The 24924-nt window shown below is 40.8% G+C and overlaps 2 protein-coding genes across 3 annotated transcripts in view; both read left to right on the top strand.

Moving 5' to 3' along the window:
* LOC124038110 (proto-oncogene tyrosine-protein kinase receptor Ret-like) overlaps positions 1-10607 on the top strand; it is a 40450-nt gene extending 29843 nt beyond the window's left edge. The window contains exons 2-20 of one of the 2 annotated variants that reach the window (XM_046353580.1): positions 488-733; positions 1126-1407; positions 1669-1907; positions 2007-2202; positions 2399-2598; positions 2745-3036; positions 3417-3548; positions 3681-3791; positions 3961-4074; positions 4265-4521; positions 4623-4770; positions 4947-5054; positions 5512-5729; positions 5975-6097; positions 6847-6917; positions 7114-7251; positions 7523-7622; positions 8156-8303; positions 9466-10607. In XM_046353580.1, the coding sequence (XP_046209536.1) occupies positions 488-733; positions 1126-1407; positions 1669-1907; positions 2007-2202; positions 2399-2598; positions 2745-3036; positions 3417-3548; positions 3681-3791; positions 3961-4074; positions 4265-4521; positions 4623-4770; positions 4947-5054; positions 5512-5729; positions 5975-6097; positions 6847-6917; positions 7114-7251; positions 7523-7622; positions 8156-8303; positions 9466-9623 (3281 nt within the window). In that variant the 3' untranslated portion in view covers positions 9624-10607. Of the gene's footprint in view, positions 1-487; positions 734-1125; positions 1408-1668; positions 1908-2006; positions 2203-2398; positions 2599-2744; positions 3037-3416; positions 3549-3680; positions 3792-3960; positions 4075-4264; positions 4522-4622; positions 4771-4946; positions 5055-5511; positions 5730-5974; positions 6098-6846; positions 6918-7113; positions 7252-7522; positions 7623-8155 lie in introns of both variants that reach the window. The other variant, XM_046353581.1, reaches the window with a different exon arrangement.
* Positions 10608-12430: 1823 nt separating this feature from the next.
* On the top strand, positions 12431-24578 carry LOC124038109 (chondroitin sulfate N-acetylgalactosaminyltransferase 2-like). The gene is made up of 9 exons (XM_046353579.1): positions 12431-12568; positions 18320-18398; positions 18569-19279; positions 19978-20194; positions 20285-20386; positions 20617-20795; positions 20978-21072; positions 23376-23457; positions 23549-24578. Exons 3-9 carry the CDS (start codon positions 18628-18630, stop codon positions 23839-23841), a joined length of 1620 nt encoding a protein of 539 aa, XP_046209535.1. The 5' UTR covers positions 12431-12568; positions 18320-18398; positions 18569-18627; the 3' UTR covers positions 23842-24578.
* Positions 24579-24924: the final 346 nt, after the last annotated feature.

Here is a 24924-nt window from a genome sequence, read left to right as displayed (position 1 = left end):
AATAGTAAAACATTAAGAAAAACCCTTGAATGAGTAGGTGTGTCCAAACGTTTGACTCGTACTGTATATTTACCCCCAAAAATATATGGGGGATTGGAAATGATCCCGACAATTACATTGATAGAAACTACAATCTATCTGCTATATTAAATCTGATCTACCCTCTAAACAAGATAAAAACAATTTTAAAAATATCCCTGTCTGTTTTTGCCAACACTGTTTATTTGTTTTTTTCTGCAATCGATACACCAGTTTATAAATGTTCAATTGTTGGTGACAAAAACAAAAATGCACAAAAGGTCATGCCAAAACAAAAAGATATTCAAACAAACGCAGGATGACCTCATCGAGCATTCCATGCATTCTCAACATCTGCCCCAGTTACTGCTGCCCTCTAGAGATGAGATGTGGAAGTGTGCTGTCTGCCTGTGCGCCTAAGCTCGAGCTACCTCTATTCCTAACACATGGTATTTCTTTCTTTTCGCAGGGTCAGTTGGGCTCTACTTCCCCCAGAATCAGTACAAGGAGACTGTGTATGTTGGGCAGTATGCAGGCACACCCGTGCTCCAGGTTCACGCCATGGTGGAGAGCGACTCTCAACAACCCCACTTCTACCTGTGGTGGAACACCCCCCTGAAGCCTCCAACCTATGCCCCGTGGTTCCACCTGGATGAGACCACAGGGATACTCTCCATGAATAAGACCCTGGAGTGGAGTGACTTTGACTCTCGATGTGAGTTAAACAGAGACAGAAATATGTATTCTTTTCACATTGTTTATGGGATATTTAATGAAGTTGACTGTGCAGTCTATTTACTTTGCATATACCAATTGTCAATTGCCCATTGAACACAACACTCCAACATGTTTCCAATATACAGGTATATTTAATATTATAAAATGTGTGTGGGGAAATTATTTAAGTTGCTCAGCTTGCACGCTTTGTGCATACCAATAATGTTGAGCTTCACAGTGATACGTCATGTTCAAGGATCTGCTTTCAGAATCAGGACGGTAATGTAATTGCATAATAGCCCAGAAAGTGCCCAGTCATCAAGAACAAAATGCACTGTGGGAGATTAAAATGGGGGCCTTTGTTTCTGCTTTGGTTCTCTTGCTGATCAGATAAGCTTTGGATACTGCCGCTGACTGTCAAGGCGGCGACCAGACCCGTCAAGAGTTTCCTCCATGGCCTCCCTACCGTACGGGTCATCCTGACCTTCATCAACGACACAGTGCCACCGTGTGGCCAGACCAGACCAGAGCTGGAGAATCTGTGTTTCCCTGACAAGGACCTGAACTCCCACATTAAAGAGAACAGGTTCCCCGGGGCCATCCGCCAGCTCAGACAGCTCACCAGGTTAAATGTCTGCCCCAACTACACCATCTCCTACAGTGTGGAATCAGGTTAGTCATGCTACACTCCATCCACCCACACTGTGTCTGTGCTTGATATTATGAGAAACATCAGACTCTTGGCAGGTCCATACTAACCTTGTATGGTGAGGTTACCCCATGTTCTTACTCTTACAGAAATGTTTCTACTTTCAATTACCTTTTTCCTTGCTGCTCCAGTAGCTCAGTGAATATGAGACTACAAAGTCTGGCAACATGAGATTAACACGGTATGTTGTTTACATCCCCTCTTTGTGTTCCTTTTGGCTCTAGATGTTCCAGCCCCATTTGCTATAAATGACAACACCACTGAGTTGATAGTGACCGCTCCTTTGGACCGCGAGGAGAGAGAGACGTACAGTCCCGTGCTGGTCTGCACAGTGCAGACTGACACAATGATAGACAAGTTCTTTGTTACACTACATATCAACATCTACGACGAAGACGACAATGCACCTTATGTCAATGAAACAGACACAGAGGATGTGGTGCTTGAGTTTGATCGCATGGAGGTGACTTTATTTTTCTTTACTTTGCTTTACTACCATACTGTATATCAATTAATTAGTATAAAATGTAGAATTGATACCACTGTTGTTGTTGTTTTTCAGGGAAGTTCTTTTGGCAATTTATTTGTCTATGATAGAGACACAACACCCAGGTATCCCAAAAACCAGAGTCAGAACAGATTTGTCGGATATATGATGACCAATGACTCATGGATAAATGAAATGTTCACCATAGAACACTCTTTCAAAGAAGAGAAGGCCATTTTTGGCAACGTCCGAGGCACTGTTCATGAGTTCTGTGAGTTGTCCAGTTACACAATCATTCTTAGGGCTGGTTTTCCGGACACAGATTAAGCCTAGTCGGATTTCAGTCTGCGACCATGTTTAATAAGTGTCCAGGAAACTAGCCCTTAATGTGACAAACTTTCACAAAATATTTTGATCGATTCATTAAATAAACAACCCCCCCCCCCCCCCCTTTGTGTGGTATCTAGGGCTTGCACTAAAGAAGCATTTGTCTGTAACCGAGAATAGGACCCTCCAGCTGGATTACCTGGTCAATGACACCACTTACCCCGGTCCAGAGGGAACTGTGATGCTGCACTACAATATCACCATCTTACCTGTCCCCATCCGCTTCACCAATGTGACATATCTCTTCACCACAACACGTAGAGCTAACGTCTTTGCCCAGGTACCTATTGTTGACATAGCCCTCTTGGCATGAGAACAGAGATACTGCTAATAAAATGCTTATGATGCAGACAACTGTTTTTAGCTCAGCATGAACCCCCCCCCCCCAACCCCCACCCATATGATCAATGTTCCTTCTCATTTTAGGTTGGTAGAATCTGTGTGGACAACTGCCTGAAGTTCCGGGGCATCAATGTCATATACCGGCTAGCGGTAACAGACAAGACAGACAAAAATGTGTCTGGCGACATACAGTCATGCTTCACGGCGATTAGCATCGCACAGAGCCTCAAGGACATGGCGGGGGTGCTGTATGTGAACGACACAGAGGCTCTCCGCAGGTCAGAGTGTCAGGACCTGCAGTACGTGGTCATTGCTCAAGAGCAGCAGAATCAGCTGCAGGCTAGCACTCAGATCCTCATTGTGCTCGATAGCAATAGTAAGTACACTCCTGAGAAAGTGAGTACTTTCCCAGCAATACTCAAGACTGATGCTGATTTGGCCACAGAGATTACCAATGAATGAGTAATATGGCATCCGTGTTTGGAAGTCGTCAGTTCTGTCTGACCTCCTGAGATGGATGTCGTAGTGTTGCCCAAGGCTCATATTCCTCATAATATGAGACATGTTGTTGTATACTTCTCGAGAATTATGAAAAAGTAGCAGTGTAGTGAAGACATGTCAAATTATGTTAGCCTTATCCATAGCTTTTTTTTCCAAGTCTGAGACTGGTATGACCTTGCTTGACAATTGCATCATAGTGAAGGATACAGTGAACATGTGTGTTGTCTTCATGATCTTTGTGTTTATGTTGTGTAGTTGATAAACAGGATACAGAGAACCATTGGTTCCTCTCCTGTGCAGAGGGGCGACAGCGTGGGGACTGTGAGAACATCAGAGGCCTAGGGGCTACCACAGGGAGGTGCCAATGGAGACAGGGCTCTGAAAAAGGTATGCACGCTGTACATACTTAGGGGTATTTGATGGGCACAGGAAATAATGCTATCCATATATTGTTGGTTTCTTCTATAAATGAACTATTTTTATTTTAACTGACTGTAATATTTCTCCTCTATCTTTCAGGAATATCAGAAAGCTATTCCACATGCTCCCCTGACCTCCGCACGTGCCCTGATGGCTTTTGTGATGCAGTCGAAAGCAAAGACGCGTCAATATGTCCTCAGGATTGCACAAGTAAGAAATGTCTCAATCCTTTGCAGCCATTTATAATTGTCTACTTTCTTGAAAGCGTGTGTTTCAATGCTTTCCTAATTTTTCTGACAGTATTTCAAGTGTTTTTTTTTCATTGTCAAACTATTGTATTGTTGAATTCAAGAAATGTGCATGTGTTTGTCTCTCTCAGTTGAACCCATTATCGGAGGTCATGAGAAGGGCATCATGTCTGGCATTAGAGCTGGCTATGGAACCTGCTACTGCTACTCTGAAAAATGCTTCTGTGAGAAGGATGATATAGAGGGTGAGTTGTTTCCATGTATTGACCCATAATACCACCCATATATGTAGGTAATGAAACAGCATTCCAAGAGATATTTCAAGATATGATATGTCAATCAAAGGTGAAATTACAGTTTGCCCTTTGTTGTCTAAGGATGGTTTACATGGTGTCTCTTTTTGACCCCTGACCCCTTCTACCCTGTCTGATCCAGAGGCCATGTGTGACGACGTCTGCAAAACCATCATTGCCACCGCGGTGCTGCTCTCCTTCATTGTCTCCATCCTCCTGTCCTCCTACTTCATCCATCGCTACCACAAGAACTCCCCCAAGCCCCCCATCGCCTCGGCTGAAATGACCTTCCGGCGGCCCGCACAGTCCTACCCCATCAGCTACTCTGCTAACAATGTGCGCCGTGGCTCGTTGGACTCTATGGAGAACCAAGTGGCCATTGACACCTTCAAAATACCTGTAAAGCCTTAGCTAATACGACGTTTGCCAAATTCCTGAAACTTTCCCCAAATTCCCAGCAACTTTATGCTTTTTAAAGTGTTACTTAATTGCTTTAACAGGAGGATCCCAAATGGGAATTTCCACGCAAAAATCTGGTGCTTGGTAAAACCTTAGGAGAAGGGGAATTTGGGAAGGTTGTCAAGGCGACTGCATTCCGGCTGAAAGGAAAGGCTGGCTACACCACAGTAGCTGTGAAAATGCTTAAAGGTAAGACTAGAGCAAACAATAGGAAAAATTATTGTCATGCAGTGAGTCAGTCCCTAGGTGTGTGCATACTGAATATATAGAAGAAGAGCTATTTTTATGTTGTGACTTTTGGCCAGACCATGATCGATATAAGGTGTATAAAGTATTTCACAATTCCCTCTTTTATTTTGCAACAGACCATGCCTCACATAGTGAACTGCGTGACCTCCTGTCCGAATTCACCTTACTGAAGCAAGTCAACCATCCACACGTCATCAAGATGTTCGGAGCTTGCAGCCAGGATGGTAAGGCTTTTTAACCATCCACTCTGAGCCACTCTGGGGTCACGGACTAAAATAGTTTGGGAACCCCTGCTCTACAGACTCTCAGATCTACAGAATATCAGTAACATTTCAACTAACTATCTACTAACCCTAACCCACCATAGGAAGGTATCAATGTTGTTGAGTAACGGTACCTTCACCAATGGAGAAGTGTGTGACATGAGAATATTGCCTTCAGATCACGTCCTTTATGGTAGCAATGCCTCAGAGGCCCAGTCTGATGAAATTATACTCAAAGTCATCATGAAGTTGTTGTACAATTAATTGTGGACCCAGTTATTAATGAAAACATGATGTCCTTGCAATGCTTAACCTTCCGGTGTTATACCTGGTATACTTCTGATGCATCTTTCATTCAAAACCGCCAGACACTGTAGGCCCAAGTGTGTGTTCTTAAGTGGTGTGTCTCTCCATCTAGGTCCAATGTACCTGATTGTAGAATATGCCAAATTTGGGTCACTGCGCAACTTCCTGCGTGAGAGCCGAAAGGTAGGACCCAGCTACATGTCGGGCAACGATGCCAACCGCAACTCGAGCTACCTGGAGAACCCAGATGAGAGGGCACTCACCATGGGCGACCTGATTTCCTTCGCCTGGCAGATCTCCAGGGGTATGCAGTACCTGGCTGAAATGAAGGTGCCTGTATAGCAATTACCTTCAAAATATTCACTCTTGGGCGTATCCTCACTTCCACCTAAGTCAAATGTTCAATTAGTCTCTAGTTGATATCAGTGCATGACTCATTGAAAATGTGACTGAACTGGAAGTTAGAATTCCATGCTACGCTTAGCTCAAGTTCAATGTGACTCAGTGTTTTGTAAAGAAAGGAGCTGAGCTTGAGTGGCTGTAAGAAGCTTGTATTGACTAATGTATTCAAATAGCTTGTTCACAGGGACCTCGCTGCAAGAAATGTCCTAGTTGCAGAGGGGCGTAAGATGAAGATTTCAGACTTTGGTTTGTCCCGGGACGTGTATGAGGAAGACTCTTATGTGAAGAGGAGCAAGGTAGGGGTCCCAAATGTCAAATACACAATTATAAAAAAAATAAAAAAAATCTCTCAATTATATTGTTTTCGAAATTGTCTCAATTATTATAATTTTGGTAACACTTTATTTGGATAATCGATCTGTAAGATGCTCAAAAGCAGTGTTTCCCAAACTAGGGGTCGTAAAATTTGAAAATGGGGTCGCGAGAGAAACACATTTTAAATAAAAGTGAAAATAATATTTGTTAAATACATTTTTAAAAATCGCGGTTGGTCCATAGAACCGGGTTTACGTCAGTAACCTCCAGTAGCCACTAGATGTGGTTGTAATAAACTGAGTGGTTTCTGTTAAACATTGTCTGTTGCTCACTTTGTTTTACATGATGGGGTCGCAACCATTGTTGGATATCAAAATGGGGTCAAGGACCAAAATAATCAGTGACATTTCAACTAACTATCTACTAACCCTAACCCTATCGCCAACCCTTACCTTAACCCTTATCGTAACCCTAAACTTAACCCTTAAACTAACCCTTATTCTAAACCTAACCCTAACCCGAACCCGAACCCGAACCCGAACCCGAACCCGAACCCGAACCCGAACCGTAACATTAGAAAGCAGTTGCTTATCAACAGATAGTTTGTTGATAGTATGAACATCTACAGAGGGATAATCCAGGCTATCCAGATAAAGTGTGGCCATACATTTCTTTAACAGAACTGACATCACAATTTCAATTCTCTTCTTTTTTTGTCTCCTCTTTTCAGGGTCGAATCCCAGTGAAATGGATGGCAATAGAGTCCTTGTTTGATCACATTTACACAACACAAAGTGACGTGTGAGTACCTTTCACAATCAATTTATAACATCTGTCATACCTATGTCCATATCCAGAACCAACAATGCTTCCATGATCAAAAACCTACCTACTCAATTTCACTTGGATAAAACACACAGCAAAACATCAGAATCACTATTTCATCCATGCATTAGGTGGTGCTATTAATGTGGTGTTCTACTCTGTCTCCTGACAGCTGGTCCTTTGGTGTGCTGTTGTGGGAGATTGTGACACTGGGCGGAAACCCGTACCCAGGCATCGCCCCTGAACGCCTCTTTAACCTCCTCAAGACTGGCTACAGAATGGAGAAACCAGAGAACTGCACGGAAGAAATGTACTATTGCCACTTTACTTTACCCCAGCGTCATTGTACCCACAGTAAAACTCACTGCTACTCTATTACACACTAATAATGACATCCATGACTTGACCTACTAGCAGAAAATCCACCCCTATTCATTCTGATGTTGTAGGGATCTATTGTAAATTGTAAGCAAGCCATCCCATTAGTTTATTATAATTATATATTCTAAATTGTAGGTAAACCACCCCTTTAGTTGTTTTACCTCTGACCATACGGGGGGTGTATGAATGTGTTTCTGCAGGTATAATCTAATGCTTCGATGCTGGAAACAGGAGTCAGACAAAAGGCCCATATTCGCAGACATCAGTAAAGAACTGGAGAAGATGATGGTGAAAAACCGGGTAGGATCAAGCAAAACAACCAACACTCTTTCTCTGTCTAAAGTGGTCATTACACTGTTCACTGGTAGTTACAGTACACACACTGTTATAAATGGAGTAAACAGAACAAGATTAGTATTACGTCCAACAATAACGTTAACCAATATCTGGTGAACACCCCCAAAATATGGCCCCGGGCATCATGTGCACAAGTTATAATTACAATAGATAGCAGTTAGTCTTGTGTTGAGGTAAAGAGGCCAAATATACTGTAATGTTGAGGATGCAAAAATACAGTGCAAACATGTGAAGGATGTGTTTAGGATTTGGAACAGAGTACTTTTAGTACTTTTTTTTATCTCACACACAAGTAGGAAATATATTTCTCAAATATTTTCTGTTTCCTATCAAGTGTCTGTCATTGGACCTACGATCCTAACTATGAGGTTATGTTAGGTCTTAGCTGCATGGTAGGATGTGAAAGTATTAGCATTATGATCCACATTCCTGATGTTAGTGATTAGCCATATTAGGTGTTCCTCTCCTGTTGTCAGGATTACCTGGACCTGGCGGCATCCACGCCAGCCGACGCCCTGCTGTACGACGACGCCCTCTCCGAAGAGGACACACCCCTAGTGGATTGTAATAACGCCCCTCTCCCACGAACCATTCCCTCCACATGGATTGAAAACAAGCTTTATGGTAGAATTTCCCATGCATTTACTCGATTTTAGAGACAGGATACACAACCTCTTTTTTTTAACATGTTGTGATTGGCTTCCTGTAGACCGTGTGTGACTGTGATCTAGGCATGCTTCCTGAAAAAGTCTCCCATTTCTTAGAAAATGAGAGTCAGTGGAAAAAGATCATCTTGTGTCTGATGATTACTATTTGGACCTGCTTCTGATGTACATGAAACCTGACCAAAGTAATGACACATCTGTAAATAGTAAACATTTCTATAATAACATTCCCTTATATGACATATTGTAATCCACATTCATACCCACACATGTATATGATTGTTAGGACACTCGTACATTTTGGATGACATAAACATTCAGAACACATTCCAACATTCCACATTGTCTGTATTAATTTGGAAAATACTATTCAAAAATAGTTTGACATTTGAAACAGGTCCTTGCTGAATCAATCATTATCTATTTAGTTTGGATTCCAAACTGTTTTATGTTATCTGAATTGTTTGTGTGTATTGAGGCTACCTATTAAGCATATAGATTGTTTCTACAATGCTGACTAGAGAAACAGTAAGGCTTTTGAAATAAACTCTTGGCTAACATAGATAAACAATACTTTCTAAAAGTATTTCATAACAAATTCCCAAACAAATCCCACTGATCCTAGGCACTTCCAGTTGATAGTTCATAAAATAATTTAGCAATAAGATGGCTGCCAGTGACATAGTTACCATGACTAACTTGGTGTCCATGTATCCTGTTACAGTGATGCAATTATTGTATCTGCTTTATATTGAGAAAATAATTATCAATGGTGCATGAGCCAAGGAAAACATTTAGAGATCATGACATACATTATCAATGATGTACCAATAATTGTTGTGTTCTTTTTCTTTGAAATCATATTTAATCAATCCAGTACATTTTCTCAGTTAAACTGTACAGGAACTATGGACATCATTATTGTCTGTGAAGTGATTTATTCGTAGAATTCTAAATTGATAGCCTTATCATGTTCTTATGTCATAGTCAAACATCAGTCTATAATTCACTTCTGTCAAAAATGTAAAGGGGGAAAAATGAGTTTCTTTTTGAGAGCCTTACTGTCTGCATTCTACTTTTTCTTTACTCAGTGCAGAAAAATGATATGTTCTCATTTTTAGGCATGTCATACCCGAACTGGCCTGAGAAGAGCCCGGTACTGCTCAACAGACTTGATGCCACTAACCCAGTCTTTACAAGATATGCCAATGATAGTGTTTATGCAAACTGGATGGCTTTGCCTTCACCCGCAAAAATTGTGGACAACCTTGATAGTTAAAAGCAAAAACTATTGTAGAAAATAAAGATTCCTAATTGGGTAGATGTGTATATTTATATAAAAACTGTACATATACAATCTAAAGTTGGTTCCCTTTTATTTCTGTTGCACGAGTATTCCAAGTTAAAACTGGGGGATTTAAAAGTATATTTGCTGCAAAATGGCTGGAATTTCATAAACCATGCTTCAAGCAGCTTTTCGGTATGTTAATCATTACCTCAAGGTCATGTTGGTCAAGTATCATTGCATGACCGTATACCAGGTTGTATGTCAATGTTAATGTCTTTCAAGTGCCTGTGCCGCTTCTACAATAGCCTCTAATTAGTAGTATGCGACTGTGAAGATCTTGTTTCCAGCCAAGGAATTAAAGGGGAGTTCTGTACCATCACCTGTCCTATATCGTAGACCTGTGAGGTTAAGGTGGACAAAGTGTGGACACTGAGTTCATCCAGAAAAGCTGCAAAGTTTATACTTGATAGAATCATGTTCTTTGAAATGTAAAAGCTGCTTTTGTCTTTCCCCTTTAACGTTTCCAAGTATACTTGCCAAAGAACAATAAGAGAACCACGTTTAGTTGAAGAGGTTCTTTCTTTTACACCAAAAGTATCAAAAGTGAGTGCTACTGTGTCGTTAGGACGTGAGACTATAAAATGTAAAATGTGGGAATGTCAAAACTGCAGCTTGCCATTTGATTCCTCGTAATGGCAATCTTTGTGCAACAGTTATCTATGATTTTGAATACAAATGAATGTTATGAATTGTTATGTTGTTATTACATGATTATGTTGCAATCAATAAAAAGTTCAAATATGTGCAGTCTATTTATATTTGACAGCCTCCCCTTCTCTCATCAGCTGTAATAATGTTATAAATAATGGAAGCACATTGTGAATTAACCTTCTTTATGTCTAACAGGTAGATCATGACCTTTTTCAGTAACACATGCTTGGCAGAATTAGATTACCTTGTTATTTAATGAAAATATTTTGTGTGTGTTTGTTACTCTTTAAGATCGGTTTAATGTAGTTGTCATTGGAGGAGGGCAGGGAGGGAAGTCTAACCTGAACCTCAACTTTCCATGTCTACTTCCTTGACAGACTATTGTTGTGAGGCCAAATAATTGTTAACCAGAACATGTGTGCAGCAGAACTGTATTATCATGATGGTAACTCAAAGATTGCACAATATAACATTATTTTAGGGGATGGAAAATGGCTTCTGTGCCATAGTGAACTCCTTGATTTGCCCTGACAGAATGAGATTGTGCTTTTAATGACAAAGTCCTTTCCAAGCATTTAATTAAAGATATTTACCACTGTCATTCAGCCATTGTCTAAATAGAATATACGTGACCTAACATACTGAACTTGCTACCCATTGTTAGAGGTTATAGCCATCCCGTCATGCAAAAGCTATATTTGTTTGCAGTAAATAAATGTACACTTTTTATGCCTTCCAAGAAATGATTGTATTTGTCACATGCACTGAGTACAACAGGTGTAGACGTTACTGTCAAATAATTACTTCAACTACACAGATTTACACATTTGAAAATAAAAATAGTAACCCAAGAGGAAGAAAATACACAAGAATTAAGCTATATAAAGGGAGTACCAATGCCAGTACAAGATCACTGTGCAGGGGTTTGAGGTAGATACAGTTGAAGTCGGAAGTTCACATACACTTAGGATGGAGTCATTAAAACTTGTTTTTCAACCACTCCACAAATTGCTTGTTATCAAACTATAGTTTCGGCAAGTTGGTTAGGACATCTACTTTGTGTGTTGACACAAGTCATTTTTCCAACAATTGTTTACAGACAGATTATTTCACTTATAATTCCCTGTATCACAATTCCAGTGGGTCAGAAGTTTACATACACTAAGTTGACTGTGCCTTTAAAACAGTTTAGGAAATTCCAGAAAATTATGTAATGGCTTTAGAAGCTTCTGATAGGCTAATTGACATCATTTGAGTCATTTGGAGGTGAACCTGTGGATGTATTTCAAGGCCTACTATCAAACTCATTGCCTAATATTGAAACTTCTGACCCACTGGAATTGTGATACAGTGACATATAAATAAAAATAATCTGTCTGTAAACAATTGTTGGAAATTTGTGTAGTGGTTGAAAAATGAGTTTTAATGACTCCATCCTAAGTGTATGTAAACTTCCAACTTCAACTGTACATAAAGGCATCATGTGCTACTGCCAGCTGAGTGAAAAATACTTTTCCTTATTTATTCTTAATAAGTTATCACTCAAATCAAAGTTTGTCAATGTCTTTTCAGATGTTAAAAGCGGCCTGGATGGGAAATAAGGCACCATTTTATTTGTATTTATCCTTTATTTAACTAGGCAAGCCAGTTTAAGAACTGATTATTATTTACAATGGCCTAGGAACAGTGGGTTTGTTCAGGGTACTGGCCCAACGCTCTAACCACAAGGCTACCTGCCGCCCCTTAAGTTAAGAAAAAAAATCTTATTTACAATGACCGCCTAATAACAGTGGGTGAACTGCCTTGTTCAGGGGCAGAACAACAGATGTGTACCTTGTACGCACGGCGATTCAATCTAGCAACCTTTCGTTTACTAGTCCAACTCTCTAACCACTAGGCAACCTGCCATCCCTTTAAATGCACTTGCATTTATTATATTTTTAATTAACTTTAATAATTAATTGATTAACTTGAGTTGTCTTTTATTAATTGCTGGCTGTGTCATACGTATTTCACTTGTTTAACATTTAATTTAGTTTTTTATGAAGATTTCTCCTATTGCTATCTGCAAATGTATGAAATTTTATTTTGAAGTAGCTACAGAAACGCCTTGGCCGCCCGGAAGTATAGTTTTTTCGATCAGTCCACTTTCCTCTGTGGCGTTTTTTAGCATCCCTTTTGATGTTAATGCGTTTTATACCTTGAAAGGAGGTCTGACTATATGAGTAAGTATTTGCTAAAAATAATATTTACTGTTCGACGCAAATATTTGTTGATATATAGCTAGCTAACTAGCTAAACAACACTACCGGCTCCAATCAAGCCGTTGTTTACACGTATCTAGGTGTTAGCTAGCTTCCCAGCTAGCCAACTCTGGTTCTCTTTGTAGTTTGGTTGTTATCTATCTAGCCACAAGCTCATATAGGCTCGGCTAACGTTTTAGTGTAGCTTGTTAGCTAGCTATTTTCCTAGAGGTAGGAGATACATAAGCAGACATTGCATTAACGTTCTCCTGGCAGCAGGAACGCGTAATTATATTTCAAAATAATAGGCCCACTACAAAGACATCCTACACTTTGGGGAAGGTAGATATTTTTTGTCACTCCGGTGCGGTACAAATGTTTTTCATAGCATTGCAACCACCCTTTAAAAAAATGTATGGATAATTTGACGTACTTTTAGTATTCATAAAAACATTTATTTAGAAGGTTTACACCAATACTGATGTCTTGAAAGCTATTGTTTAGTAGGCTATATGTAAAGAAATACACTTTTAATCAAATACAAATATATTGTAATGAAACAGGCAGGGAGCAGGTCTCGAACCCTCGACCTTCGAGCCCCGGCGAGCTATCGACTGCCTAAAAAGCATGCTCGTGTGGCAGGTTCGATTTCCGCGCTTATAAACCCAGGGTCGTTACAATATGTAATTGGAATTATTCAATAGTCTACAAATTTGATATTGGTCTATTGTGCAGGACAACTGGTTTAATACAGTGCTGGTGACTCCTTACTCCACCCACTCCATTCACTGTATAATAAATACATATTGGCTTATAGTGAAAAAACTATTATTTGTGCCGATGTAAATGTGGGTTGGGAGTACTCAGTAGGGTCTGTAGAGTTATATGATGTCATTTCATGGGGCACTGAATAATACGGAGTGCTGCTACAGCAGAACAGATAGAACAATGAGACAGATATTTCCCCGGATGTATAAAGGTGAAGCGTCGTGAGAGGAAGCCCAGTGGCCGACAGTGGGGAAAGATGGAACCAGATAGATTATGGCCAACATTATACTAATTTTCTCATCAATTAAACATTTGATCTCAAAGTTCTCTTTTCCCACAACTAGAATATGTTACGAACAGAGTGGACAATTTTTTGTAGACTTTACTCTGCCAAAGTTTAAAAAAAGGCATTGTTCAGAAGGGGCGCAAAGGCGAATTGAGTTATTGCACAAGCGTACTTCATAGAGTAGGCATTCCCTAACGGAAATATGCAAATGTCTGTTCGAACGGGCCAGTAGGATCTCGCTAGCTCGTGCTTGGCTCTGCCCACATCATTCCTTGTTCTGTCCACTATGACTCACTTGTACCCATTGGAAGACAGGCTGTGGTCTATCTTGGGTTAGTTATCGAAATCTTTGGCTGCAGTGTAGCCATCTGAGGCTACACTGCAGGCGGCAGGGTAGTCTAGTGGTTAGGGCATTGGACTAGTAACCGAAAAGGTCGTGGTGCGTTTCACACACTAGCTGTACAGTTACCTTTTGAATATAGTTCTCGTGTTGACTTTTATTAATCTTTCCACAAGAACAAAAAAACAAGTCAGTTGAAAAATCATGTCTTTTTCTTTTACTCACCTTGTCCCCGAGCTGACAAGGTACAAAATCTGTCGTTCTGCCCCTGAACAGGCAGTTAACCCACTGTTCCGAGGCCGTCATTGAAAATAAGAATTTGTTCTTAACTTGCCTAGTAAAATAAAGGTAAAATATAAATGAGCATGTTCTATTTGTTTTGGTAGTTCCTGTCACACCAAAGATTCCTCACCATCATTGGGTGTGGTGAAACCTTCTCCAAGTGAATTACTTCATATCACAATCTGTTTGGATTTATTCCATTTAATCTAAATATTACACAGTTCACAGATAGGGTCTTTCGGGAGGTGTGTTTTGGTCTAAAAAGAGTCTAAAATGTCCACTTTCGTCTTCTCAAAAATTGAGATAGAAATGTAAAAAGCATGTCAAACATCCTTCCTCCCGATGAAATTTCTATGTGAGAACCAGAACAATGTGAGATACTAAAAATATTTGAGTTTAAATGTATTTGGCTAAGGTGTATGTAAACTTCCGACTTCCAACTGTAGCCGCAAAACATGGTTAAAACTATAACTTTGAAATCATGGATGGTTTAGTCATTGCATCCATAGCTTTGTCTATGAATTTGAGTGGTACATTTCTCCAGCACCATCCCTCAGCTTTTTACTGAAACAAGTGTTTCTACTTATGATTGTTGCTTAAAATAAGACAGGATTTCTAATAAGACAAAGGCAAAGTAATAGTAACTTGTATTTTCTCACAAATGACAATTGGGAGACATGGGCTGCATGATCCATGAGTTTAGGCATTTCTTAGTGAGCACATATTTTATGAGGAGGCAAATAAATAAAATGTTCACACAATCGCCAAAAAACAACACAGATTCCTTTGACTTTCAATCCAGAACCGAAGCCCTAGGGGCAAACTATTTATTTGTCAGGCCAAGCAATTGTCCTGATGCAAATTTTTGGCACATGTTAAGGCTGGCCTTGGGCTGATTTAAATGTATAAAGCCAAGATGCAGCCTGCTCATCAGCATTAGGTTAATCTAGGTTGTTAAGAGGTATGCCAGTCCATCATTGTTTTCATTGTGTCTTTGAAGCAGTTGGCTTCTCAACTAATCACCTACTTATAATCAGTACTTGGCACCTCAGTTAGGCCATGGCAAGTGTGCATGGAAGTCGGTAGCATGGAATGGCATTTTATTACACACGGGAAGTGAACAGGGTAAGCTAAAAAAGTACTCCCAACACCACATTTACATCAGCGCAAATAATATATATGTATTTATTTATTTGTGTTTGTATATAAGACAATATATAGTTCAAATACAGTGATTTGCTTTGTCTATCAAATGGATGTAGTAAAAGGCCAGCAACACTCCGTATTATTCACTGCCCCATGAAATTGCACCGTATATAGATTGTACAGACCCTACTGAGTACCCAACCCCTCTTTTACATCGGCACAAATAATAGATTTTTCACTATAAGCCAATATGTATTCAATATACAGTGATTTGTGTTGTGGCCTATGGAATGAATGTAGTAAAAGGTCAGCAATACTCTGTATTATTTAGTGCCCTCATGAAATGACACTATAAAGTATTCACACCCCTTGACTTTTTCCACATTATGTTGTTACAAAATTGTATTAATTGTAATTTTCTGTCAGCGATCTACACAAAATACTCTGTAATGTCAAAGTGGAAAAATTTGAACACTTGTAAAACAAAATCATGAGAAATAAAACACTAATATATCTTGATTAGATAGGTATTCAACCCAGAGTCAATACATGTTAGAATCAACTTTGGCAGCGATTACAGTTTTTAGTCTTTCTGGGTAAGAGCTTTCCACACCTGGATTGTGCAACATTTTTCCATTCCTTTCAAAATTCTTCAAGCTGGTTGTTGATCATTGCTAGACAACCATTTTCAGGTCTTGCCATATATTTTCAAGCAGATTTAAGACAAAACTGTAACTCGGCCACACAACATTCACACGGTAATCAACTCCAGTGTAGATTTGGCCTTGTGTTTTAGGTTATCGTCCTGCTGAAAGGTGAATTAATCTCCCAGTGTCTAGTGGAAAGCAGACTGAACCAGGTTTTCCTCAAAGATTTTGCCTGTGCTTAACCCCATCCCGTTTCTTTTTTTATCCTGAAAAGCTCCCCAGTCCTTATTAACGATTACAATTGTGCTCCCAAGTGGCGCAGCGGTCTAAGGCACTGCATCTCGGTGCTAGAGGCGTCACTACAGACTAGAGGTCGACCGATTATGATTTTTCAACGCCGATACCGATTATTGGAGGACCAACAAAGCCGATACCGATTAATCGGCCAAATGTTTTTTCTTTGTAATAATGACAATTACAACAATACTGAATGAACACTTATTTTAACTTAATATAATACATCAATAAATCAATTTAGCCTCAAGTAAATAATGAAACATGTTCAATTTGGTTTAAATAATGCAAAAACAGTGTTGGAGAAGAAAGTAAAAGTGCAATATGTGCTATGTAAGAAAGCTAACGTTTCAGTTCCTTGCTGAGAACATATGAAAGCTGGTGGTTCCTTTTAACATGAGTCTTCAATATTCCCAGGTAAGAAGTTTTAGGTTGTAGTTATTATAGGAATTATAGGACTATTTCCCTCTATACCGTTTGTATTTCATTAACCTTTGACTATTGGATGTTCTTATAGGCACTTTAGTATTGCCAGTGTAACAGTATAGCTTCCGTCCCTCTCCTCGCTCGAACCAGCAACACAACGACAACAGCCACCATCGAAGCAGCGTTACCCATGCAGAGCAAGGGGAACAACTACTAGAAGGCTCAGAGCGAGTGACGTTTGAAATGCTATTAGCGAGCGCTAACTAGCTGGCCATTTCACTTCGGTTACACCAGCCTCTTCTCGGGAGTTGATGGGCTTGAAGTCATAAACAGCGCACAACGAAGAGCTGCTGGCAAAACGCAAAGAAAGTGCTGTTTGAATGAATGTTTACTCGCCTGCTTCTGCCTACCACCGCTCAGTCAGATACTTAGATACTTGTATGCTCAGTCAGATTATATGCAACACAGGACACGCTAGATAATATCTAGTAATATCAACAACCATGTGTAGTTAACTAGTGATTATGATTGATTGTTTTTTATAAGATACATTTAATGCTAGCTTGCAACTTATCTTGGCTTACTGCATTCGCGTAACAGGCGTAATCTTTGTGGAGTGTAACGAGAGAGAGGCAGGTCGTTAATTGCGTTGGACTAGTTAACTGTAAGGTTGCAAGATTGGATCCCCCGAGCTGACAAGGTGAAAATCTGTCGTTCTGCCCCTGAACAAGGCAGTTAACCCACCGTTCCAAGGCCGTCATTGAAAATAAGAATGTGTTCTTAACAGACGTGCCTAGTTAAATAAAATAATAAATAAAGGTGTAAAAAAGTTTAGGGGGGGCAAAACGGCGCCCAAAAATACCGATTTCCGATTGTTATGAAAACTTGAAATCGGCCCTAATTAATCGGTCGACCTCTACTACAGACACCCTGGTTCGAATCCAGGCTGTATCACAACTGGCCGTGATTGGGAGTCCCATAGGGCAGTGCACAATTGGCCCAGCATCGTCCGGGTTTGGCCTGTGTAGGCCGTCATTGTAAATAAGAATTTGTTCTTAACTGACTTGCCTAGTTAAATAAAAAAATAAATAGCAATCTTTATTTTTAGATAGTTGTCTTAAATAGACATGTAAGAAAAAATTGGTGCATTTGCTAAATAGCACAAGAGAAATCGTCATTGATTAAAATGTAATCTTTTGAATTAGTTTTCCACCTTGCAATGTTTTGAAATGCAGGCTTTTATTTTGAAGTTTACCACAGGAAAGTGACGTCATCGTTAGTCCTGCTAGCAGAATAGTAGTAGACATTGCTGCTTTGTATGACACAGCCCTGAGATCGAGTCTTAAATAAAAATCACATTGAGGGAAAGTGGATCAGAGGACAGTCTATTCTAGTTACCTCGTATAACCTAGTAAAATATCATGAAATTCAAGTTCCTCTTGAAATCATACCTAGGTCAACATTGCATTTATTTCACCAGCATTTCTTTTCTTGCATAATTTGTTGTCAGCATATTGATTACTGATTTGCATTTTCTTCTAAAGGTTCTAAATACACACTGATGGAAGGAATGAAAATGGATACCACTCACAATGTAACTCCCCATCAAACAAGACACACGAGGTGTTCCTGACTTTATCTGAATGATGTGACATGAATGAACAAAATAGCTTTTTATAGCTGCACTCGAACAAACATCCAACTTGAGTTGCTAATATAACTTGTTAATTAAAGGGAACGTTTGAACAATCCTAGAATATGCATTGGGCCTAATTCTGTACATCTTAAAGTAGATTTCCCTGACGTTGAAGGGGAATGCAGACTTGTCACCCATAGACTGCATGCGAGTGTGATGCCCAGGCGAAGCTTGCCGCTGCAGGGCCGGATGCGCTGGATGCTCCTGGGGCTCTTCCTGTTGCTGGTCCTCCTCCTCTTTGCTTACCTGCTGGAGTGCACTCCCCCAGCTGATGTTAGCCTGGTCCTGCCTGGCCTGGGAGGGGAGTCCCATGGAAAGGAGTACTACCAGGCACTGCTGCAAGAGCAGGAGGAGCGGTACCTCAGCCGCTCCGCCAGCCTCAAGCGGCAGATCGCCCAACTCAAGCAGGAGCTCCAGGAGATGAGTGAGAAACTCAAGGTCCTGCAGGACAGAAAGGAAGGTCCCGGGGTCCAGGGGCTTGTTGAAACCAAGGACCAGGAGCCTGGGGATCTTCTCGAATTCCTCCACTCCCAGATCGACAAAGCCGAGGTGAACACGGGAGCACGATTGCCCAGCGAGTACGCCCTGGTCCCCTTCGAGAGCTTCACCTCTAGTAAGGTGTATCAGCTGGAGATGGGGCTGACCAGGCACCCAGAGGAGAAGCCTGTGCGGAAGGACCGCAGGGATGAGCTGGTGGAGGTCATTGAGGCAGCCCTGGACGTCATAAACAACCCAGATGAGGAGGATGGCCAGGAGGATGATTTGCCCATGCAGAGGCAGACCTACACCGAGAGCCACTTTATTGAGGGTAAGAGCGCTATACTGGGGTAATGTATAACAGTGGTTCTCAACCTGATCCTCGGGGCCCCACAGCCACTCCACATATTATTTATTCCACTACCAGCATGGCTGATTTAATTATGGGTCTGATGATAGATTGACTAATTCAATCAGATGTGCTAGTGCTGCCACATACACTGAGTGTACAAAACATTAGGAACACCTGCTCTTTCTATGATAGGCTGACCAGGTGAATCCAGGTGACAAAAAATGTAAGTGCCTTTGAACAAGGTATGGTAGTAGGTGCCAGGCACACCAGTTTGAGTGTCAAGAACTTTAACGCTGCTGGGATTTTCAAGCTAAACTGTTTCCCGTTTGTATCAAGAATGATCCACCAACCAAAGGACATCCAAACAACTTCACACCGTGGAAAGCATTGGAGTCAACATGGGCCAGCTTCCCCATGGAACGCTTTTGACACCTTGTAGTGTCCATGCCCGCAACAAATTGAGGGCAAAGGGGGATGCAACTCAAAATTAGGAAGGTGTTCCTAGTGTTTTGTACACTCAGTGTATGTGGAGTGGCTGAGGGCCAGCATGGGAACCCCTGATGCAGATTACTATCTGCTTGTTTCATGCAAGCAAAAATGTAATCTAGCCTGTAAAGTTGGAACAATATTTGTTCCCTATGTTTGACAAAACTGATGTTTCCCCTTTATGTGGGCAGGGCTGTACAGAACAGAACGGGACAAGGGCACACTCTACGAGCTATTCTTTGCAAAAGAGGACTCCGACAACTTCCGCCATGTCACTCTTTTCCGTCCTTTCGGTCCTTTAATGAAAGTCAGAAGCACGTCTGTAGAAACAACTGGAGTCATCATTAATATCATTGTGCCGTTGGCAGGCAGAACAGAGGCATTCTCACAGTTCCTACACAACTTCAGGTTAGTGGTGGTGAGTCACGTGAAAAGGGCAATATGCAGCCTATGCCTAGTATTTGTGAAGATTGTGGTAACAGTTATTTTTGTTTGCAGGGAAGTGTGCATAGAACACGATAGGCGAGTGCATCTTACAGTGGTCTACTTTGGACAAGAGGGCTTACAAGAGGTGAAGTCTTACTTGGAAAAAATGTCCAGGTTTGTTGTCTTTTAATATGAAAGAAATTATTTATGTGATTTTACTGCTGTACATTTCTCACTTGTCCATATGTTATGTTATTTTCTAGTCAAGACATCAAGGAAGGAATCTACCAATGTTTTGAGTTGCTTGGTTGAGTGTGACTGACTGATGTTACCCCTGGCTCTATAGAAAAGGGAGTTTCGTGCTCAAACAACACCTCTATTTAAATGGCATTGTTGGTTTTTAGGGAGGCAAGCTTTTCCAACTACACACTTATCCCAGTGGACGAGGAGTTTTCCAGAGGCAGGGGTCTGGACATCGGTGCCCATGCCTGGAAGAAGGGTGACGTATTGATGTTCTTCTGTGATGTGGATATCTACTTCACACTGGACTATCTCAACACCTGCCGTCTTCACACCGCTCCAAGTAGGTGCCATCTACCAAAACATTAGCCTACACATCCATGTTTCCTCATTTCTAATTATGAGTACTTAATGCAGGTGGTGTGACCTTTTTCTAAACATGTACTATATGCATTTTGGATGTAATTTATACCAAAATATACTATATGTAAAACCCATCCCCCTTTGTGTTTTTTTTTCTTGTAGACAAGAGAGTCTTTTATCCGGTGGTTTTCAGTTTGTATAATCCTGCCATAGTCTATGGAAATCTGGAGCTGGCTCCCCCCATTGAAAGTCAACTTGTAAGTACCTGAAAGAAAAATTGTGTATGTATGTACAGTTGAAGTCGGAAGTTCACATACACTTTAGCCAAATACATTTAAACTCAGTTTTTCTCAATTCCTGACATTTAATCTGAGTGGTTAGTTAGGATCCAAACGTCCTGCACGGTGTTGGGCTGTAAGCACAACCCCCACCTGTGGACGTCGGGCCCCCCTAGAGTCTGTTTCTGACCGTTTGAGCAGACACATGCACATTTGTGGCCTGCTGGAGGTCATTTTGCAGGGCTCTGGCAGTGCTCCTCCTTGCACAAAAGGCGGAGGTAGCGGTCCTGCTGCTGGTTTGTTGCCCTCCTACGGCCTCCTCCACTCCACGTCTTCTGATGTACTGGCCTGTCTCCTGGTAGCGCCTCCATGCTCTGGACACTACGCTGACAGATACAGCAAACCTTCTTGCCACAGCTCGCATTGATGTGCCATCCTGGATGAGCTGCACTACCTGAGCCACTTGTGTGGGTTGTAGACTCAGTCTCATGCTACCACTAGAGTGAAAGCACCGCCAGCATTCAAAAGTGACCAAAACATCAGCCAGGAAGCATAGGAACTGAGAAGGGGTCTGTGGTCACCACCTGCAAAACCACTCCTTTAGCTAATTGCCTATAATTTCAACCTGCTGTCTATTCCATTTGCACAACAGCATGTGAAATTTGTCAATCAGTGTTGCTTCCTAAGTGGACAGTTTAATTTCACAAAAGTGTGATTGACTTGGAGTTACATTGTGTTGTTTAAGTGTTCCCTTTATTTTTTTGAGCAGTGTACTTATTTCCCTCATTTTAAATTATAGACTGATCATTTCTTTGTCAGTGGGCAAACGTACAAAATCAGCAGGGGATCAAATATTTTCCCCCCTCTCACTGTATTCTCAAAGTAGCCACACTTTGCATTGATGACAGCTTTTCACACAGTTTGCATTCTCTCAACCAGATTCATGTCACCTGGAATGTTTTTCAATTAACAGGTGTACCTTGTTAAAAGTTTGTATGTGGAATTTATTTCCTTAATGCGTTTGAGCCAATCAGTTGTGTTGTGACAAGGTAGGGGTGGTTTACAGAAGTAGCCCTATTTGGTAAAAGACCAAGTCCATATTATGGCAAGAACAGCTCAAATAAGCAAAGAGAAACAACAGTCCATAATTATTTTAAGACCTGAAGGTCAGTCAATCTGGAAAATTTCAAGAACTTTGAAAGGTTCTTCAAGTGCAGTTACAAAAACCATCCAGCGCTATGATGAAACTGGCTCTCATGAGGACCGCCACAGGAAAGGAAGACCCAGAGTTACCTCTGCAGTAGAGGATAAGTTCATTACAGTTACCAGCCTCAGAAATCTGAAATGAACTGCACCTCAGATTGCAGCCCAAATAAATGCTTCATGGAGTTCAAGTAACAGACACATCTCAACACCAACTGTTCACAGAAGACTGTGTGTATCAAGCCTTCATGGTCGAATTGCTGCAAAGAAAGCACTACTAAAGGATACCAATAAGAAGAAGATACTTGCTTGGGCCAAGAAACACAACCAATTGACATTAGACCGGTGGATATCTGTCCTTTGGTGTGATGAGTCCAAATTTTAGATTTTTGGTTCCAACCACCGTGTCTTTGTGAGACAGAGAGTAGGTGAACGGATGATCTCTGCATGTGTAGTTCCCAACGTGAAGCATGGAAGAGGTGGTGTGATGGTGCTTTTCTGGTGACACGGTCTGGGATTTATTTAGAATTCAAGGCACACTTAACCAACATGACTACCACAGCATTTTGCAGCGATACGCCATCCCATCTGCTTTGCGCTTAGTGGGACTAGCATTTGTGTTTCAACAGGACTATGACCCAAAACACACCTCCAAGCTGTGTAAGGGCTATTTGACCAAGGAGAGTGATGGAGTGCTGCATCAGATGACCGCAACCCAATTGAGATGGATTGGCATGAGTTGGACCACAGAGTGAAGGAAAAGCAGCCAACAAGTGTTCAGCATATGTGGGAGCTCCTTTAAGACGGTTGTAAAAGCATTCCAGGTGACTACCTCATGAAGCTGGTTGAGAGTATGCAAAGCTGTCATTTGTTTAACACTTTTAGTTACTACATGATATTTCATAGTTTTTATGTCTTCACTAGTATTCAATAATGTAGAAAATAGTACAAATAAAGAAACTCTGGAATGAGGTGTGTGCAAACCTTTGACTGGTACTGTCTATATATATTTTGTATTTAATTGTTACTTAATGTTGACATTAGTCAACTCGCCAATGACAAGTGTACTTTCCGTATAGATTCACAAGAAAGATGCTGGATTCTGGAGAGATTTTGGCTTTGGAATGACATGTCAGTACCGCTCGGACTTCCTCAATATAGGTAAGCAGTGTTGACTGATAAGTATTGTTATGTGTGCTTGCTACATTTTTACTGTGACAATTATATTCTACCCTTCAATTGTATTTTCTAGGAGGTTTTGACCTGGAAGTGAAAGGTTGGGGTGTGGAAGATGTCCACTTATACAGGAAGTACCTGCGGAGCGACCTGATTGTGACGCGTACGCCGGTATCTGGCCTCTTCCACCTGTGGCACGAGAAGCAGTGTGCAGACGAGCTGACTCCAGAACAGTATCGCATGTGCATCCAGTCCAAAGCCATGAACGAGGCTTCCCATTCCCACCTGGGCATGCTGGTGTTCCGCGAGGAGATTGAGAATCACCTCCGCAAGCAGGCCTACAAGACCCAGAGCAATACTGAAAACTGAATGGCTTTTTGTTAGGTGGCCATCTTGGGTACTCTAAATCAGAACTCCTCGCATTTTTAATTTTTAAATATAAATACAATAACTGCGGTACACATGTCGTTACTAACATGATTAAAACCAGTTTACACAAAATATTGTTACATTTCACAGCTCAGCTAAAGACACCTATGAATGTACAAAAATGGATGTTAGTAAATGTGAAGTGTCAACTTAAACATTTCAAGAGACTGAGAATAGCACTACCTGTGTCAGGCTAATGGAACATCTTTGAAGCTGGGGAAACTTGCATAACCTATCATTAGCAAGTCAAGGCAATGTTCTTGCCTGTGAGGTCAAGCAATCAATGGACAAATGTTGTTTTTTAAAATCGCTACTATAACCTGTTCTCTCTATAGCCATATTGTTTAATTTGTGTAAAAATGTCAAGTTTGGTTTAAAGTTGTACAGTGACTAAAAAAAGGGACCTTTTTATGTTAGAATATGATTTGTTCAAAGGAACCATCAGTCAGAGGCAGTGCTCATCAGCATCGAAGATGGTTTATCCTATCAGCGTTTATTTGGAAATGTACTCAAATCTACAGATCGGACTGGATTGAAGAAGCAATTGAAACAAAGCTTTGCAAAAAAGCATGTAGCACATTCATAATTTGCACAAGTGTCATTCTTATGACATTTCTTGATTTATTCTCTGAGGATGATTCACAGTATTATTTCATTAAATTGAGCCTTGCAGCCAATCAATGCCAGTTAGATCTTGAATGGAATAATGTATAAATAATTATTTTTTGGAGCCAGGGATGTCATACTTGTCTGAATGTGCCTATTAACTGGAGATGAGGATATTACAGATACACAATATATATATAAATGTATGTGGACACCCCTTCAAATGAGTGGATTTGGCTTTTTCAGCCACACCCATTGCTGACAGGTGTATAAAATCGAGCACACCGCCATGCAATCTCCATATACAAAACATTGGCAGTAGAATGGCCTTAAAGAACTCAGTGACTTTCAAAGTGGCACCGTCATCGGATGCGACCTTTTCAGAGAGTCGTTTCGTCACATTTCTACCCTGCTAGA

Source organism: Oncorhynchus gorbuscha, linkage group LG06 (assembly GCF_021184085.1).
Source record: "Oncorhynchus gorbuscha isolate QuinsamMale2020 ecotype Even-year linkage group LG06, OgorEven_v1.0, whole genome shotgun sequence".
In the NCBI taxonomy this organism is placed as follows: domain Eukaryota; kingdom Metazoa; phylum Chordata; class Actinopteri; order Salmoniformes; family Salmonidae; genus Oncorhynchus; species Oncorhynchus gorbuscha.
The sequence above is the reverse complement of the archived record's forward strand: the minus strand, read 5'-3'. Positions and strand labels throughout refer to the sequence as shown.

Excerpts from the sequence above, each read along its gene's own strand:
- LOC124038109 (XM_046353579.1), top strand. The coding sequence starts at position 18,628 with ATGCCCAGGCGAAGCTTGCCGCTGCAGGGCCGGATGCGCTGGATGCTC. Across the intron at positions 20,195-20,284 it reads CAGTTCCTACACAACTTCAG|GGAAGTGTGCATAGAACACG; the intron begins GTTAGTGGTGGT and ends TTTTGTTTGCAG. Across the intron at positions 23,458-23,548 it reads CTCGGACTTCCTCAATATAG|GAGGTTTTGACCTGGAAGTG; the intron begins GTAAGCAGTGTT and ends TGTATTTTCTAG.